This window comes from Ciconia boyciana, chromosome 4, assembly GCF_034638445.1.
Source record: "Ciconia boyciana chromosome 4, ASM3463844v1, whole genome shotgun sequence".
NCBI lineage: Eukaryota > Metazoa > Chordata > Aves > Ciconiiformes > Ciconiidae > Ciconia > Ciconia boyciana.
In genome coordinates, this window is record NC_132937.1 from 45080355 (window position 1) to 45098484 (window position 18130).

The following is an 18130-nucleotide window of genomic DNA, read 5'->3' on the forward strand; positions in this document are numbered from 1 at the left end:
GTGACCTTTTTTTGTGATTTTCTTTTCAGCTCTAAGAGATGCTTGCTCCAAGGTACACAAGGATGTATTTTGGTAATGAAAGAGCACTCTCATCAGCAAGCACACTCCTGCAATCCCTACAGAGGTAAACCGCTCACCAAAATATTGAATGTCTAATTGAAACACATGGGAATTTTGCCACATTAGGAAGTCTGGGCTGGATCCCAAAACTATTCATACAAAACGTTACTCTGCTCCTATCTTTATTAACCTCAGTTTTTTGGCTTTACTGGAATTTGCAGGCTGGAGCATTCATTCAGTTAAACACTGCCCTCTCCTGGAACCTTCTGACATTTTTCTGGCTCTTACAATAAAATTAGTTACGGCTTTTCCAGTCACTGTAAAAGCCATAATATGTTGTGAATAATTTCAGTCTGACATTGGAAAACCGATGCTCTGTAGGGAGCATCACTATTTACACAACTCTCATAGTATATGACTTGCATATTCCACTGTTGTCTACTTACAGGTCTCTCATATCATATGAAACGTGATCTTCCTGAATAAGTAAATAGCGTATGAATCTGTGCCAACTTTCCAGAGCTTTTAAAGACTGCAACATTATGGAATAAAAAACTGTACCTTCTACAGAGCTTGTTGTACTGCAGGGCATTTTTGGACCTTCCACTGTCTCAACTTGGTTTGAATTAATACTCTATAAAAAAAAATCAAAATGACAGTAACTGTATTTGATGCCCGTGACATTTACCTGAAAACTGAAAAACAATATCAAATACTAGCACAAATATGTTATAAGCAATACTAAAATGATTGATAGAGATTCCACAGAGTATTTTATCAGTCACCCTCCAGAGGAAATCGATACCAATTCCTCAAGAGGAAACCGATAAAATATTTTCAACTACAGAGAGAGATTACCTCCTGCTTACAATACACAAGGGATCTAAAGGATCAGATTTAACATTTGTACTTCATTGTTTATAACCTCCTTCTCTATGAGAACAGCAGCACAGCAGCTTTGCACAACGGCTCTGTTCAGAAGTCTAGTTAACCTTGAAAGCATCCCTATGAAGTGAGCAATTTTGACAGATAAGCAATACAAAGAGGCTAATCAGGACAAAACACTGACGACATGGTAAACCCATGGAAGGGAAGGCAGGAGCTGCTCCCTCCCACGTCCGTGGCCCCTGGCCAGGCTGACTCCTCACTCAGACACACACACAGACTGTATCACTCCTGCTCAAAAGGAAGAGGGGGCTAAGATCCAGTCCCTTATTTTAGCAATTATCTTCAAAGATTATAAGCAAAGGGGGTGGAGGAGAGAATGTCTCCTTTTGCGTAGTTTCATCTACAGCTCTGCTTGCTTCTAGTCTTTCCCTCTAGTTAGGTTGCCCCTGTATTTGCCATCTACCAGAGCAGCAAACAGAGAAAAGGCATGGTAACCTGAATACGAAAGAAAAAGTCAGGGATGACTCCGGGCTGAATATTGCAGTCAAACTGATTTGAAAGCCATGCAGCTGTCAAGCTAGCTATATCCTCTGCCTCGGTGGGGCTAGTTGCCTTTTTCTCTGCTTGTCTGTTGGTGTGTGAAACACTTTCCTCCTCCCATGCCTACCAGGCAGAAATAAGTCAGCTCCTCCTTGGGAAACTACCAAATCTGTCCACCACTGGCAACAAAATTACTTAAATTATCATAAATTATCTTAATCATTTTGGATTATTATCCTGGTTTGGCCTTTCTTTTATTTTATTACCCTGACACCATTTCACATGTGTCCATTAGAACCCAGATTTCTTTTCCTCTCGTAGAGGACCCCTCCCCTGCGCTGGCTGTGCTGCCTCCAGCAACTGAGACAGCCAAACAGATCACCTCCACATGCTGCTTGGGGCTCTGCTGGAGGTGCACGACGAACCACACAGCCTCCCTGGCAGGCGCTGCTACCACCACAGCAATTTCTGCCCCAGGGAGGTTGCACAGAGCTCAAGCAATTCCACACTCTTCCTCATCACCTTCAGAAATCTCTCCTCAGCATTGCTTGGCACAGCCACAAAACCCGTGGGTTTACACTTTTTGAACTGCAGAGCCCCTGAAGGTTTCCAGTGAAGGCACAGCTCCCATATGGGTAACTCTAGCTTACCAACAGCTTGTTTGTTTTAACTTTTCCATTACTCTTTTAGACTTGTGAGGAATAGTCAAGGGAATAAAAGAAGCCACAGATGAGGAACTGAAGAACATGCTTGAGAAAGATTGGGATTTTCTTGCATGAATAAATGCAAAGATAGTTTGTGCTGCTCCCTAAGTCATCCATTTCACACATACAAATCCAATGCTGCATGCCACCATAACCGAGACAAGCTCCTTCTCTTCACTCCATGTCTTTCTGACCCAAGCCTAAAATAGCAATGTGGTCATTTATGCAGTCTTAAGATAAAATAAACTAGATGTACAGTCTCAGTCTGCTGTAGATGAACTGAATACTCCAGTACAGCAATAAATTCTACCTGTATTTTAAAAAGACTATGTATTGTGAAATCTCTAATGCCCACCTTACGCTTTAGATCCATCTAAGGGCTTCAAGTCCTTGTTTGCAACAGAAAGAAAATTAGTTTTACCTTACCTTTTGGACATAATACATAGTGTACACATGACAGTTTGATCATCTCCCCACATACACTTCAGGACGATATGTGCTCTATAGGAAACGAACTAAACCATGTGATCTTCCCAATTATTCTGGCTTATTTCTGCTTTATTACAAGTAGTGCAACACATGCTGGACAGGGGGGCAATAGAGTACCCACAACAGAGGATCTAGACTGCTGCAACTAGAGGAATGACCAAAAGGGAAACCCACAAGTGAAGGGTAGTAGGCTTTTTCCTGAAAATACCAAGTGCAGAATTTTGCAGCCTTTTTCTCTGAGGTCCATGCAAACATCTAACATACCACACTTTCTTTTTCCATTTCAAAGACTTAAAGAAGAACAAGGATTTGATGAGTGCAAGAAAAGGCCAATGATATAAATAACAATGCATTCTTTATTACAGTCTTGGTTTTGCTACTGGGTTTACTATTGTTTCCATGGAAAAGCCACACACAAATTGTAGGTATTCTGCAAGCTACAAACACAGAATAACTTCTTTGTAGTGGAACAAATAAAAATCTTGGCAGTGTAGTCACATGAGATTATACATAAGGACTATACAACACATCACACCTTAAGCTTTTGTGTTAAACATAGCACGTGAATCACATTCTAAGTTAAAAAAAACTTGCAGAATGCAATAAAGATAACTCAAGAAAAATGAGTGCACAAATAAGGAAAACTGAAGTTAAGCATGGAAAAGAAAAGCTGAATTTTAAGACCAGAAAAAGAGAAAAGCCTATTTTTAGTGTTTTCAGTTCACTAGTTTTATATAGTTGTGCAGTCTCAATCTAAAAACATAAGTGAGCACCTGCATTGCTATTAAAGAACTTGTGCTTTCAAGTGTTCTCCTCCTTACTTTACTGAAATTGAGAGATGTCCTGAAGAACATCACAGCAGTGCCCCAGACACCTTACAGTAAAATAAGACCCACTACACCATAAGTAAACTCTACAGCAAAAGTCTGTACTCTGTATTTCTGCTGTAAATAATAGACTAGGGCTGGCTCTTGATAAACGCTCCCAGGCATTACACTACTAGACAAATAAGGGAACTAAATTAAATATTTCAAAGTACCAACATGAATACAATGGCAATGCAATTAAAGATACAGAGAATTCAGGGAAAGATATTCACTGTAGAGTCCACAATGATTCAAAAACAACTTTGGAGGTAAAAGGAGGATTTGATAAAGTTCTCAACATCTCTTATCCTCCAGCTTCACACGTACAATGTGCTACACTTACAAAAAGTAGAAGCCCACAACAGTAATCCTGCAATTACGCCGGCCATTAGTGACACAGGCAGCTTAAAATAAAAGGCTACTCAAGAAAAACAAATCCAGCCTGAAGAGTCTATAGCTGGAAATTATTGAAGAAAATCTGTGACAATGCCTGAGCTAGATAGGTACCTACCTGGTAAAGAAGAGGTCTGTCCCAGAAGTATTTTCTGAAGAGCTTAATGTCCGACTCCAGCAAGTGCTGTGCAGTGTGGCTAAATGTCAGCGTCAGAGCTCCTGATGAATGGACAAACTGCATGCAAGCACCCTCACTGATCTCCGCTCTTGAAATGTCAAGCGAGTGACTGCCCTGGAAACTGGAATGACATGCTCTTTAAACCAAAGCAGATGCACTGCGCACAGGTAGAACGAAAACACAACCACAGCGAGCTTCCTGCTCGCCTTTGGCACAGCCCATCAGGATCCCAATGCACCCACTGCAAAAACCGGAGGCATAGAATCTGAAACATCCACCAACAACACAGCTGGGCAAACAAATACTTACCAATGACTCCATTCAGGCCTAAGAACACGCAGCTACTTCTAGCCATCAGCAGGGAAAAAAACAATGTGAGCTCTAGATGGTTACTCACTAGTAAAATAAGCCAGAAAGAGCAAGCGTGACAATACTTATGGCTGTAAATTAGCAATAGTACCTTTTCCTGTTAATGTTGCCATATATAGCATTAGAACATGACTGGCAGCTACCAGGTTTGTTATCCTATGACAGCGAAAAACAGAAAGTATCTCAAAGTAATACAGCATTGTTCGGATGTTACAAACAAGACCTTCATAACATACTGTATTGTACCAGTGTTGTAAGTATTTTTTTTTTCAAGCTGAAGTACAGAGAAGTCTCACATAAACTATACGCTGCATGGAGCCAGAACCAAAACAGCCACATACCAAAATAAAAAAATGTAACCCAATTCTTCCATATTTCTATTTGCAAAGAAAAGTCAACAGCGAGAAGAAGCATCTGATGCTGAACATTTGAACATTTGGTAGCCCAAGACACACACACCACGCAGCTCCTCAGGTCCGTACAGAGGAAACTGCATATAGCTGAAACGTGCCAGAAAGCACTTGTCCTTTAAGTCATTTGTCAGTGTGGCAGCTCTCCGGCAAAAACAGTCATAGCTGCAGCACTGGCTTTGCTGCTGACTCGCCCTTATTAATTCAAACCTGAGCTTTACAGAGGTCACAAAGTCTGCTGAGGTTTTGTGAAAGTCAGGTCCAATGGTTCTGTTTATATCTAAATATTTCTCTATATATATTTTAAGGGATGTCTTTACTTGTTGGTAATGTGTCGGGATTCAGCTGCGATAGTGCTGGGAGAGGTACCTGATGGTGCAGCGGGTCCTCTGTCACTTAATTGATTATTAATTGACTTGCAAATGTAACAAAGGATGCACATCATAAACTTCCTTTAATTGTAAATACAAGTTTATCACTTAAAATGGTAATAATGGCAAAAAGCAACAGAAACCAACACAAAACAGGCAACTCCTTTGAGAAAAACGACAGTACTCCCCACATCCCTTAACTGATAGGAGTTTTTCAGAGGAAGCAGCAAACCGTTATACTCACTTTGTGAAGACCTCAACAAGTTTGGAGTGCCCATTTTGTAAAGCCAAATCTAATGGTGTTGCTCCGTCCTCATTAGGTAATGCTAATGCTGATGACCCTCCAGGCTGGGCTGCTAAGAACTGGGAAAGCTTAACCAAGCCCAATTTCATCACAAGGTGGAGAAGAGTTTCTTTCTGTTTAGGCTCTGAAAAAACACAGCAAACAAACAAAATCATCAGTAACAAAACCCAGCATTTTATTTGCTAGGAAGCATCAAAAGAAACTTGTTATAGTCTGCAGAAATATCACAGCTCAGGTTCAGACCTACAAAAGTACTTTGGCAGACGCCATCTTTCACTGAAATCAACAGAGTTAGATACTTAATTGCATCTGTGGAGCTAAACTAGGATATCCAAATACCATCTATTTCAGCAGTCAGAGAAAACAGTTTGAATTAGATAATCTCAGTATTTCTCTCTTTCCTTGTATATAGTATGGCATTCAGCACAAGAGATGCCCCAATATACCGCAGAAGATAGTTCAGAGGCAATTTTCTAGCTGCTTTGCATTGCCTCAGCACACAAAACATCCGGCAGCATGGCCAAGTATCTAAATTAAAAAAAAAAAAAAAAAAGTGATTTTTCAAGGCAGGGTGCTTATCAGTACCGTAAGAGATCTTTAGCTGCACAGCGAGCCATAAGCTAATACACATGTGGGTAAAATATACAGGATAATTCTTGTGTCTCTCTTTTCAGAAAGGTGACCTCACCTGCCAATACTTCCTCTCCACTTTTTAGCACATAATCATCAAGCTCAACAGGATGAAGCTTAAAATAAGAGAGTACACAATGACAACTTAGTCACTAGATGCTGATTCTCCATTCAAGCCCTTCCCTGGCCTTCATTCAAAGAAGGGTTTATCTGTCTACATACATTCTCAAACTCAAAGCCTCTGCAATTTAAAGGCAATAAATAAAAGTACACTCAAGTGCCACTCAACCTGTTCCTTACACTGATATTTTGGTATGAAGTTAAATATAAGGGTACTTTCATAATGGTCAAGTATTTAAGGGCAGTTACTCTACAGCTCTCAGAACAACTGGCTGAAATCTATTAGGTTTCCAGTGATTTATGAAATTCCATTGAAATTTATCATCCTGATTCAACAGACTTTTTCTTCCCTGTTACCCAACCAGTTCAGAACACATATTATTGAAAATTATACGCTCCAGTGGCAAAGGAAAGGTGAAGCTCCTGAAGCATATGTAGGTACATGCACACATTTGTGTAAATAATACGGTTAACATCAACAGCAAATTGCTGTCAAATTTCCTCTCTGCATCAATCTTTACAAGATAAAACTGGCTGATGGAAAGCAATCCCCCAGCAGAGAGAGCAGTTACATAGCCAAAAAGCTAATAAACACGTTTTTCAGAAACGCTTATGCATTGAGCAAAGGTATCATGTAGTTACATGCAAATACAGTGGCTCACAGCAGACTCCTATTCAGTTTAAGTACTCTCTCTGAAAATGTCAGGAATATTTATTTTATAGAATCATTAAAAAAAACCCAAAAAACCCTTGAAGAGTCCTCAAGAGGTCTTTAGTCCACTCCTTAAGGCAGGATCGGCTCAACCTAAATCGCTCCTGACAAGATGTTTGTCTCATCTGTTCTAAAAACCTTGCAACGATGAGAGGTTTTCGTAACCTCTGTAGGCAATCTACACAAGGTATAATTTTACCATCACAGTTACAAAGATTTGAAATGCCTGACCTAGCTCACCCTTTCTCACTATAAGCCTGCTGCTTCTTGTCCCATCCAAAATGGGCATGAAAAACACTTCATTCTTTTCCCTTCGCAGCTTCCTTTTACATAATTGAAGGCTGCTGTCATGTCTCAGCTGCGTACATCCTCTCCGGACATCTTAACAGGAGAGTTGCATTCTGCAAAGCTGGGCCTTGTGGAATGTCCTCTCAGAGCTGGGGGCCAAAATCAGTAGCCTCCTTTGAAAATGTTGGACTTGAAGTGTTATAATATTAAAAAAACCACCTGTATTTCCCCATCTCATAAAGCCAGAAGGGCAAGGAACCTAAGGAACTTGCTGTGCCACTCCACAGGGAAAATTACTGCAGGGTCTCCACTGGTGATCAGCTTTTGCTCCGAATACTTGATGGCAACCCATCCAAGAGTTTTTACCTTTCCGTTTCAAATGGAATCAAAAATTTCAGACAGAGTCAAATTCCGGAAAACCAGGTCAAACTTCCTTCAATAAACAAAACAAATTCCAGACATCAGATTAAAAGGGAGCTTCAGGACACAGACTCTAGCACCATAACAGCCAGCAAACCTGCATGTAGCATCTGAAACCTTTATTTCACTGCTGTTCTAACAGAAGCAGATACATTAACAAGATGCAGGGGGGATTCTTTAAACCAGAATATCGCTAAACATATACACAATATATACCTAAGTATTTCTAGAACACACATATAAAGTGTCATATGTCATTATTTTTTAAAAAATTCATCTTCAAACTTTCCTCTTACTTGTGGCTATCCAACACGTGATCTGGTGCATTAGCCTGCCCATGCAACACTTATTTTCTCCCCAGGTTTAGGCGATAAAATTGTTTCCTGGTCTCCGCATTTCAGATTCTAGGCAAAAACGTGTCCAGCTGGACACAGGATATGCTGCAGGATCCTCACCACGAGGATGGTCAAACAGTGCGACAGGTCACCCAGAGAGGTTACAAACTGTCCGTCCTTGCAGATGCTCAAAACCTGACCCTGAGCAACCTGATCCAACTTTGAAGCTAGCCCTGCTCCAAGCTGAGGGTAGGATGAGGCCAACTCCAGGGACCCCTTCCATCGGAATTCTGCTGTGGTTCTATTCCAGGATCAGCAATATCAACACAAAAAAACCAAAAAGACATGATGACTGATAATAAGCTTTTTAAATAGACCCACCTAAAAAGAAAAGATTTGCACTAAAAAAAAAGATAAAGTTCTGGAACACTGGGTCGTAGCATTTTCTTTCTTAAGAACAATTTCCAGTTTCAATTCTCCTCATTCACCACCTCCTCTTATAGCTCTTCACTGCGACAGAACAAATGGCATTTTCCCACACTTTTCACTTTCTTTTCCCTTTCCCTTGAGGAAGATTTCAAATGTGGCAAAATGGGGGAAAAAAACAAACAAACAAAAAAAACAACAAAAAGAAAACCATCAAGAAATAAAAAAAAATGTTGTGAAAAAAACAACATAATCAATTCAACTGCATTCAGTGGCAAACAAGAGGAAAATAAGGAAAAAAATTAAAACACAAGGCTTCTTCAACATATTCATATTTAAATGGTATAAAATACCATTTTCCATCAAGACACATAACAAACAGTTCCTAAGATTTGACAGACACACTCCTGGCTGACTCATACAGGGTCAGCTACTGCAAGGCAGGTGGTGCTGTAAAAGATACGCGCTATCAGGACATCGTTTTGCATTGCATCCCGATTCTCCAGCCAAAACACTCTGTTTGAGTTACACAGAGCTGAGCCAAACACAGTCTGTTTTAAACATTAAATAAATCCTTTTGTTCGTCCTTGCACCTGAATCCCTTCCTACGTCCAAAACAATAAACTAAAAACAAATATTTCTCTCTGACAGAATGACTAAGCCCTTTCTAGGCTATGAATCTCATTCATTTCCTGGAAGGAGACTAAAAACCTCAAGACTTGTGACTTGAAAAGCAGGGGGAGACATCAAAACTGGCTGACAAATTCCAGTTTTTCCTGGCTTCGTACTTTTATGCATTACTGCTCATTTTTTCATTTTTCCTTTAGGCATGAGGTTGTTTATAAAGCCATCTTCAGTGCACCCTACTGCTGCAAAAACACACACAAGTAGTTTTATGAATAGACAGTGGCCGCAATGCACAAAGTCAGGTACATGACAGCCCATCTGAGGGCAGGGCTGCGGTGGCATCTCCCATTTCCACTTACCAAATATCTGGAACATCCCCCTTTTCTTTAATTAGTTCCCCTATTCATCATACCTTTAACAACTAACACCCAGAGGCTGGCATCAATGCTGCAGAAGAAAAGGGGGAGATGGGGGAAAGTTAAGATCCATCACAAAGGTGGACTTTACGGAGTCTTGCCCCAGCAGTTTTAGCAGCAGGAATGTTAGAGAAGGCTCCCATCCACCAGCCCCATGCGGTAAAGGCTGCGCACAGTGCCACCTCCTACACCGTCAGGTGAAGTTTCAGTTGACTTTACTGCTTGGGTGACCCTAACAAAGACACAAAACACTACAGGAGATGGTTTCTGTTAGCAGAGGGATATTCCTCATTCTTTTGTACTGCAGCCAACACTGCCTTGGGCTGTTTGGTTTAAGATGCTTGTTTATTGAGTGCCACCGGAGTGTTCAACATCAGGCGGGAACATCTTCTCAGCCAGGAGCAGAGAAGGGCTCTCCAGCCCAGTGCCAAACCAAGGTTGGGGTCCAGGTCAGACCGTAGCTTTATACGTGGTCTCTCCAGCTGCAGAGCAGGCTCCTGAGCCCCACTACTTATATATTGCCTTAAACAGGAAACATAATCTCTTGTATCTCTTACAGTGCTTGCTTTACCGTCACTCTGCATATCACCATCTCCTCCAAGCGCTTGGGGCCTTTCCCAAAAGCCCCTTCATGGTCAGGGGGATCTCAGACATTTCCTGTCTGTTGTTATTACCACTGACCAGGAGATGAGGATCATACACTTGCTGGGGACCTCCAGGCTGAAGCATGGTTGCCAATATCTTGGCTCATGCCACTGGTTTCTTGGTCACCGGCAGTCACTGGAAGACACTCCTCTGCTTCCCAATGCCCAGGCTAGCATCCTCCTTCCTCTGCCCCGCGCAGTTTCCAAAGGGGCGAACTCTTACAGGGCCAAAGGTCTGTCTGTTTCTCTAACCCCCCAAACTGTCTGACCAAAAAAATACTACCCGTCCTCACAAATCTCACCACACCTAGAAATATTTATCCACTGTTCCCAGTGTTTTGTTAATTCCATGAAGGAGAACAGGCACTTTGCCCCCCTCTCCCTTTCCTTCCACAGGAAAAAAGAAATCTAAAATTCCAACTGGAGAAAAGACACAGACAGAATTTTCTTTAATTTAGACCAAAAATACGACATGCATCAGCCAGGTTTGAACTGGTGCAGTTTAGCAGGAATGTGTTTAACAGCAAGTGGAAACAGTAACAGGATTTACAAAGAAAAGGGCAGGGAGAGAGCAATAAAGTCAAAAATGCCACAGAAAATGCAAGAGTGTTCCCCAAAGGCAGACTATAAAGCGGCGAGGTTGGGTACTTCAGTTCACTCCACAAGACCTATTCCTAGAAAACAATAACAAAGCATTTACAAAATAAAATGGAACTTCTCCCTCTTCATGAAAGGGAATTAAACAAGTATAGACACTGTTCCCTTCCCTATGATCCACAATTAATTTTCATAATTCAGGCTGTAATTTTATTGCTTCTACTAATAGCCTTAAACCTAAAAGAGCACTCTTCCTCTTGAAAATAACCGTAAATAGTGGCAAAGCCGGCAGCAACTGTTCTTGTTGGATTACCAGCACAGTTAAGTCACCCAGACAACCTGAACTCACCCTCCCAGCTATGCCCTTAAAACAACCAGAAACTGAGATGCTCTCAGCCTCCTGTATGTAAGGCAGACTCCTTGCAAGGTCCACACTCCTGTGCTCCCACTCCCCCTCCAACAGCCAAGGGATGTAAGCCTGAGCGTGCCAAGGACGAAACAGTTGCAGTGAAGATGATGAACCTGTGTCTGATGATCCCTAGGGGCTGCCAGTCCTAAAAGACTGCCCTAACCTGATGGTGCTAAGAGAGGAAAGGTTACTTGGAAGCATTTTTCTCATCCAGATTAAAGCGCTCCATCTTTCTTTCTTCCTTTTTTTTTTTCTTGTAAACTGAAAAACTGTGGGAAGAGTCTTTTTTTTTGAGCAGCTCTAACAAGTTATTTGGCTTAATATTTAATACTGATTATCTCCACAAATTGAGGATTCCAATTTTCAGAAGGAAAATATTCTTTATGAAGGTGCCATCAACAAGAAAATCAGCTTCTCCCTCCTCCCTACACCTCCTTCCCCCTTCTTCAAACCCAATAACAAATACATGTCTGAGCATAGCACCTCTGTAGGTCCCCAGTTTCCTCTAGCAGCAAACTGCTTGTGGGCCTGGTGATCTCAACATCTGACCAGTTTGTGCGAGTGAGCAGCTCCTGACATGGTTGTCACACAGGCACTTATTACAAGTGAGGATTACCAAAAGGTTCGTGCTTTCTTGTTTCTTTTGTTGCACTTTAAATAATGGGGCTAACAAGTCCTGACCTGTGCAACTGCACTAAATTCCTGAATTATTTGCAATGCTCCCTAGACAATCCAGGCTCTCTCTTTATCCAATGCTTTTTATGCCTTATAAAGGGAATACAAACACTTTTTCCGAATACCAAAACTCCTATTAATAAACTATTCTTCTATCTTTCCATCAACCCGTATGTCTCTAAATCCTCATAAAAATGAATGAGGTCCAAAAACACCAGATGGTGTAATAATTTTCTCCAGCAATGTGTCACTCAAAAGTATTTTTTTTCCAATAAAAATAGCCCAGCAGCTCTGAAAACTGACAGAATCTCACAAGCATGAGGTCCTAACTAGCGATGGATGATAGCACCCGCATCTTTCACAACACCAATACTAAAAAGAACATCCTGACACTGTCAAGGCAAGGAGCTGCAGAGACAGCAGGTAGGGAAAGAAGGTCTCATCCTCATTCCAAATCCTCATAAATTCCCTGTTTCTCATCCATTTTGATCTGTGGGAGGATGGGGAAGAAACGGAGTGCTGGGACAACCCTTGATCACCTCATGGTGGAAAATGAACAAAGTTCTCCTCCTCTTCTCACCTGTGCTGAGACCTGAAGCACTCCTGCCCCAGCCCATCCCCTTCTCCCTCTGTCTCATTCCCTTGCATGCTCAGGGCTCCCTCAGCCACATGCAACCTTTGGCTGTCCTTGACCTCTTGGCTTTGGGGACAAAAACACAGTGACAGGGACAGCACCAGGAAGCAACACGAGTCAGCGCTTCTCAGCGTGAGGTGAAAGGCGAATATGGCTGTAAGAAGAATCAAAACTATACTTTGAGAAAGGAGAGAGAAAGGATACAGGAGCCAAATAAAAATTATACAAACTGCTCAGAGGATACCAAAATAGAGGTCAGGCCCAGCCCAAGCCTGGACCTCAGAAAGAGAGGCAAAAGGAATGACCGACCTCCCTTGGGTTGAAGGAGAAGCTGTCGGGAAAGCTTTCAGGAGCCCCCCACTCAACAAGGGTGGCCAGTAAGCACTGCCCAGGCAGGACTGCACTGAGTGCTCCTCACTGTGCGTGAGCATCACTACCAGGCCCCAGGAGTTTGGATCAGTTTTTGTTTTATTCAGAAACAAGGGGAAAGATCCCAGCTTCATTTAAGAGCAATGACTGGGGTACAAAGGGAAATGTCACCTCTTCAGTGCAACAGTGCCCACGAGGCAAACCGCTAATGCAGCATTGTCGTGGTTTAAACCCAGTCAGCAACTAAGCACCACACAGCCACTCGCTCACCCTCCCACCCTTGCCCTCATGGGATGGGGAGAGAATCGGGGAAAAAAGTAAAACCCATGCATTGAGATAAAGACAGTTTAATAGGACAGCAGAGGAAGAGAAAAAAATAATAATAATTTTTAAAAATATAATAGAATGTACAAAACAAGGGATGCACAATGCAATTGCTCACCACTCACTGACCGATGCCCAGCCCATCCCCAAGCAGCGATCGCTGCTCCCTGGCCAACTCCCCTAGTTTCTATACTGAGCATGACGGCGTGTGGTATGGAATAGCCCTTAGGCCAGCTGTGGTCAGCTGTCCTGGCTGTGCCCCCTCCCAGCTTCTTGGGCACCTGGCAGAGCAGGGGAAGCTGAAAAGTCCTTGACCAGTGTAAGCACTGCTTAGCAACAACTAAAATTTCAGTGTGTTATCAACATTATTCTCATACTAAATCCAAAACACAGCACTATAGCAGCTACCAGGAAGAAAATTAACTCTATCCTAGCCAAAATTAGGACAAGCATGCTCAACACATGCTCGTCTAACATTTCAAATGTTCACAGAGACTTTGTATAGTGACTGGAGCACACACCCCTGCTTTTCTGCTGTATTCAAATTCTGTTTACGTACAATATTTAAATCTGAAAAGTGAACAAAGTATGAAAAAGACATAGAAACAAAAAAATACAAGTCCTATAAAAGTCTCATCAGGGCAACATACTCTTTTCCATATAAATGGCGCAGTACACCTGGAAATTAACAATAAGCATAACTAAAAATTAAGGAATTTTGCTATCTGGATAGCAGCTGCCCTGGCAGAGCTTAGTCTGGTACCAGCTGAGCTGATCTCTGACCCTCCAGACCCACAACACACCAAGCATAAACTTGCCCATGTTTCAAGCAAGCAGGTACCCAGTTGGCTTTGCCTGAGCATCTCTCAGTACCGCTGGGATCCTGCTGATGCTTCTGGGTTGGGCTTCAACTGGTTTTGATGAAAAGCTTAGCCAAGTCTATGAACAAAACTACAGCTGATTTCTTCAGGTTTTGAATCAAGGTCTTCATTGCTAAGAGCTAACAGCCACTCCAGTGGTTGAGTAATGTGAACAAATATTTACTACACACCAAAATTAAACAAGTAACAGCTTTTTTTTCTTTTTTCTCTCCTGTCTAGCCAATATTTGAATGAGACTTGGTATTTGTTTTTACATCTCTTGAAAGAGCTGTTTACAACAGACAGAGAAAAACCATCCTTCTCCTGAGGAAGGCAGTAGCAGATTTCAAGCCATCTGTCATTAAGAATTAGAAAGATTTAAGACGGGAAAAAAGCCCTCACCCAAAGAAATGGGCTAAGTGCTGTGTTTTTACTTCCCAAAAGCCTGCATGAATCTCTCTTTCAGTTTGGCTCATATGGAAACTGCTTGTCCTCCAATTTTTAGCAATTTAAAGTACTAAAAGGAAAACAGCCAAAAGTACCAAATTTTCAATGAAAAACATGTGAAGCCATCAAGTTTAACACTGTTTCCAACCTCAGCTATAAATCAGCTGGGTTTGCAAAAAAAATTATACTCTTCAGCAAAACCTAACTACAGTTTTCAGTGTGCAATGAAACCTGAAACCAGGAAAATTTCACCTGATTTTGTTACAAAATTTTTCAGTAGCATACCCTAATGTAAAGTTTCATGTATATTTTCATCCCACTTCCTCTACAATTAAAAAAAAGCCACAAAACTTGTTTAATGATATTCTCCCCAAAGAATGCTCATAGTCATAAATAAAGCATAAACACTGACAGAACCGTGATAAAAATTATGTTTACTCTGTACATCAGAATGCCTACAGTAACACATTCTTCTGTTTTATGACCATCTCCTTTTTGTCTGTGTAATTAAAATATCTCACTTGGTTGGAATCATGGTGGCAATACTTCACTGCTACAATTCTTGTTTTTTTTAAACAGACAGCTCTTTAATCTTGCAAAGGCAGAGTCTATTTATAAATAAAGAACTGCATTCACAGTGAGTCAAGGCACAAAAAGCTTCTGGAGAGACTGAGTTACAATAACCATTATTATCCTTTTTAAAACCCTGGGCACAAACCATATCTCTGATTACCATTCTCACACTTGAACAATTTTTCATCTTCACCACAAAATAAAGCACAAGGGTTGAGAACCTGGGATAAAACGGTGAGATACTCTGCTCTGAACTGTGTACCAAACCACTGTTAAAAGCTTTCCAACTTAAAATAAAACCTTACCACCTTCTGAGCAGCTTCCGAGGATGTTCCAGGTCGATGGCAACTCTTCATGAGCAACGGCCATCATCAAATCGTTATCCAGGGACTGCAGATCTTTTATCCTTAGCCCAAACTTATCCAGCAATGTCTTGTGACTAGCAGCAGTGACACATTCTGTGTGATCAACCAGAAAGCGAGACAACTTGCAAGACAGATTCTCTCTGTAAGTGACGGGACAGCTGCCAAGGACCACAGGTGAGTATCCCCTTGTGTACATTAACACAGAGACAGAAACTGCTTCTTGGCATCCATGGCCTGTAATTATAATGTAAATTAATCACTAACATTACCTATGTTCAGAAAATACATTAGTTTTTCTTGATTCTCCCCTGCCTCTAAGAGCTGTGACTACTCATCCAGAATTATTTTATTCTTCCCTCTAATTACATCTATTTGTCGCAGGGCATCCACCAACCATTTCTGGTTATGAACCTGAATTCAACTAGACTGTGAACTGCCAGTCCTCCCACTTATATTGACATAATTGATTCTAGAACCAGTCTTTTAGGTGAAGGTTCTTTTACCACAATGGAAAGAAGAAATAACCACATCAGGATGAAATCCCACAAATCAAAAGCCTGAAGGTTCTTAGGTAAGAATTAAGAAAAATGAGACACTCATGAAAAAAGTGGCAGAGTGGCCTGCAACACTAACTCTGAGTAATATATCTATTTATTAACAGCCATTTTGTACCTACCCAGTGTCTCCATGTAGGCCAAAACCCAGAAGTTTTAACTAATGCATGCTTCCTGCTTTTGGCAAACTTGATTAAATGCTGTAGCAACTCTAACTTACAGCTGGGACCCTCGAAGTCCAAGGGAGTTTGTGTCTCAAACCTCTTAAGCACCTCATGCATTCCTCCTCCTCCTTTGCCATCTAAGTGAGGGTGGATGTCATACATCCAAGAGAGGTGCAAGCTGTACCTCTCACTGGAGAGCTAACCAATGACATACTATGGGTGCAAATCTGAATTTTCCAAAATATCCCTGAATAACTACAAGTATATATGCAATCTAGTAACCGCAGAAGGAAGCATGTACTTATCACATCTGCAGTTGTTTTTAAAGTGCTCTGCATTCCCTTCTGTTTAATCTGGCCACTACGAAACAACACTAACATCAGCAGGGCTATAGTTTAACCTCACACTTTATTTTCATCTGTTCATGGCTTCTGTTGGGAACAGGCAGAGGATTAAGTGTTGCCTGTAGCCTCCTGTTTTTATTCCTAGCCCAGAAGCGATCATTTAACAGTGTCATTTCAGGTCTCTTAATAAAAAAAAAAAAAATACTTTGCTACCCTGGAATAAGCCTAGCATTGTGTTTCCTCTAGTTGTATTCCATGACAATCATTTATAATTACAGGATCAAAAGAGCAACCATGCAACAGCAGCGAATTTTCCCTTTTTATATTCAGCTGTTATTTTCAGACTCTAAATCCCGTTTAGAAAACAAGAACAAATAACAAGCAGATCATATTGCACAGGTGCATCATGTCTATAGCCACCTACTCACACAAAGTAAAAGGTCACAAAGCACACAAAAAAGGTGACAACCAGGATTTACGTTACACCCATGAGGGGGACAACGCCAATGCAGAGAGCTGGCTGGGAGGCAACACTAATCCCCTCTTTGCAGCGAGGCACCCCTGAAATGGTTTCCCCAACACCTCTGCATAGTGTACAGCTCCAGCAGAGCTCCGAGGGTTGCACACCTCCACCACGAGGGCCTTGCAAGCCAGGCGGACTGCTGCACCCAGGGAAGGCTCAGACAAAAATATGACTTTTGCAGGTCTTAGGATGCCTGGAGACGAACAGTTGTGGCATAGAAATAATTCACATTAAAAATTATGCCATCCCTGAAGATTGCACTTTAATGCACACCCAACTATGTAAGCCCAGTAACACTGTCTACACCTGACAGCGTGCTGATGTGGATTGCTACGAAAGGCAGGATCACCTATGGGCACTCAAACTCAGCCTGGATCCTAAAGGCCGTCATTCAATTCCTGCATTTCCTCCATTACAGAGCCCTAAAACAGACTTATATGAAATTGTGCAGTTGTGCCTAGCTTTGAAATGGGGGCGGGGTATAGCAAAGAGATGAAAAATGTAAACAGGAGTTAACGCTCACCTGGAACAATGGACCGAAGAGCGCTGTCGCTAACTCGCTCAGCAAACATTATGTGCCTCTTCAGGGATCCATCGTAAACAAAGTAAAACTCAGCGTCCTCTGGGAGGTAAATGTCTTTCTCAAATTTTGCATTTATAGTCACCTGTCCCTGAAAAATGAAAGCACTTTCAGAAACATCCAGTAAATTTCTCATCTCCAACAAGCCCGTTGATATATACTTCAGATGCAAGTTTATTATAACCTTTTCAACCCTACTGTATGGAGGCTGTGATCCAATGACAAATCTGCAGTTTTCTACTTCCACTTAGAAAATAACACCAGTTTTATGCCTGCACAAGCCAAGGGGATTTAAAAAACTGCCTTTTAAATACTGTCTTTCAACTAATTCCTTTCATCCTGACCCACACAAATATAACTGACTTTTTATTTAAAATGCATCAGAACCCAAGTTCGTGAACCCAAGTATTTTGCTATTTACAAAAGCACGCTTTGTGTTAAAAAAATTTAAAAAAATTCAAAAGTGCTTTAAATGATCTTAGAGTTGGTTTACAAAACAAAAGCACTGATGTAATTCTACAA

General features: G+C 41.4%; 1 protein-coding gene across 8 annotated transcripts in view; it reads right to left on the minus strand.

Moving 5' to 3' along the window:
• The window catches only part of ARHGEF28 (Rho guanine nucleotide exchange factor 28), a 127515-nt gene that overhangs the window by 81160 nt on the left and 28225 nt on the right, over window positions 1-18130 (minus strand). For 7 of the 8 annotated variants that reach the window (XM_072859265.1, XM_072859268.1, XM_072859267.1 and 4 more), the window contains 5 exons: window positions 17552-17699; window positions 15384-15677; window positions 5513-5696; window positions 4059-4239; window positions 622-694 (listed from right to left, as the gene is read on the minus strand). In XM_072859265.1, the coding sequence (XP_072715366.1) occupies window positions 622-694; window positions 4059-4239; window positions 5513-5696; window positions 15384-15677; window positions 17552-17699 (880 nt within the window). The remainder of the gene's footprint in view (window positions 1-621; window positions 695-4058; window positions 4240-5512; window positions 5697-15383; window positions 15678-17551; window positions 17700-18130) is intronic. The other variant, XM_072859264.1, reaches the window with a different exon arrangement.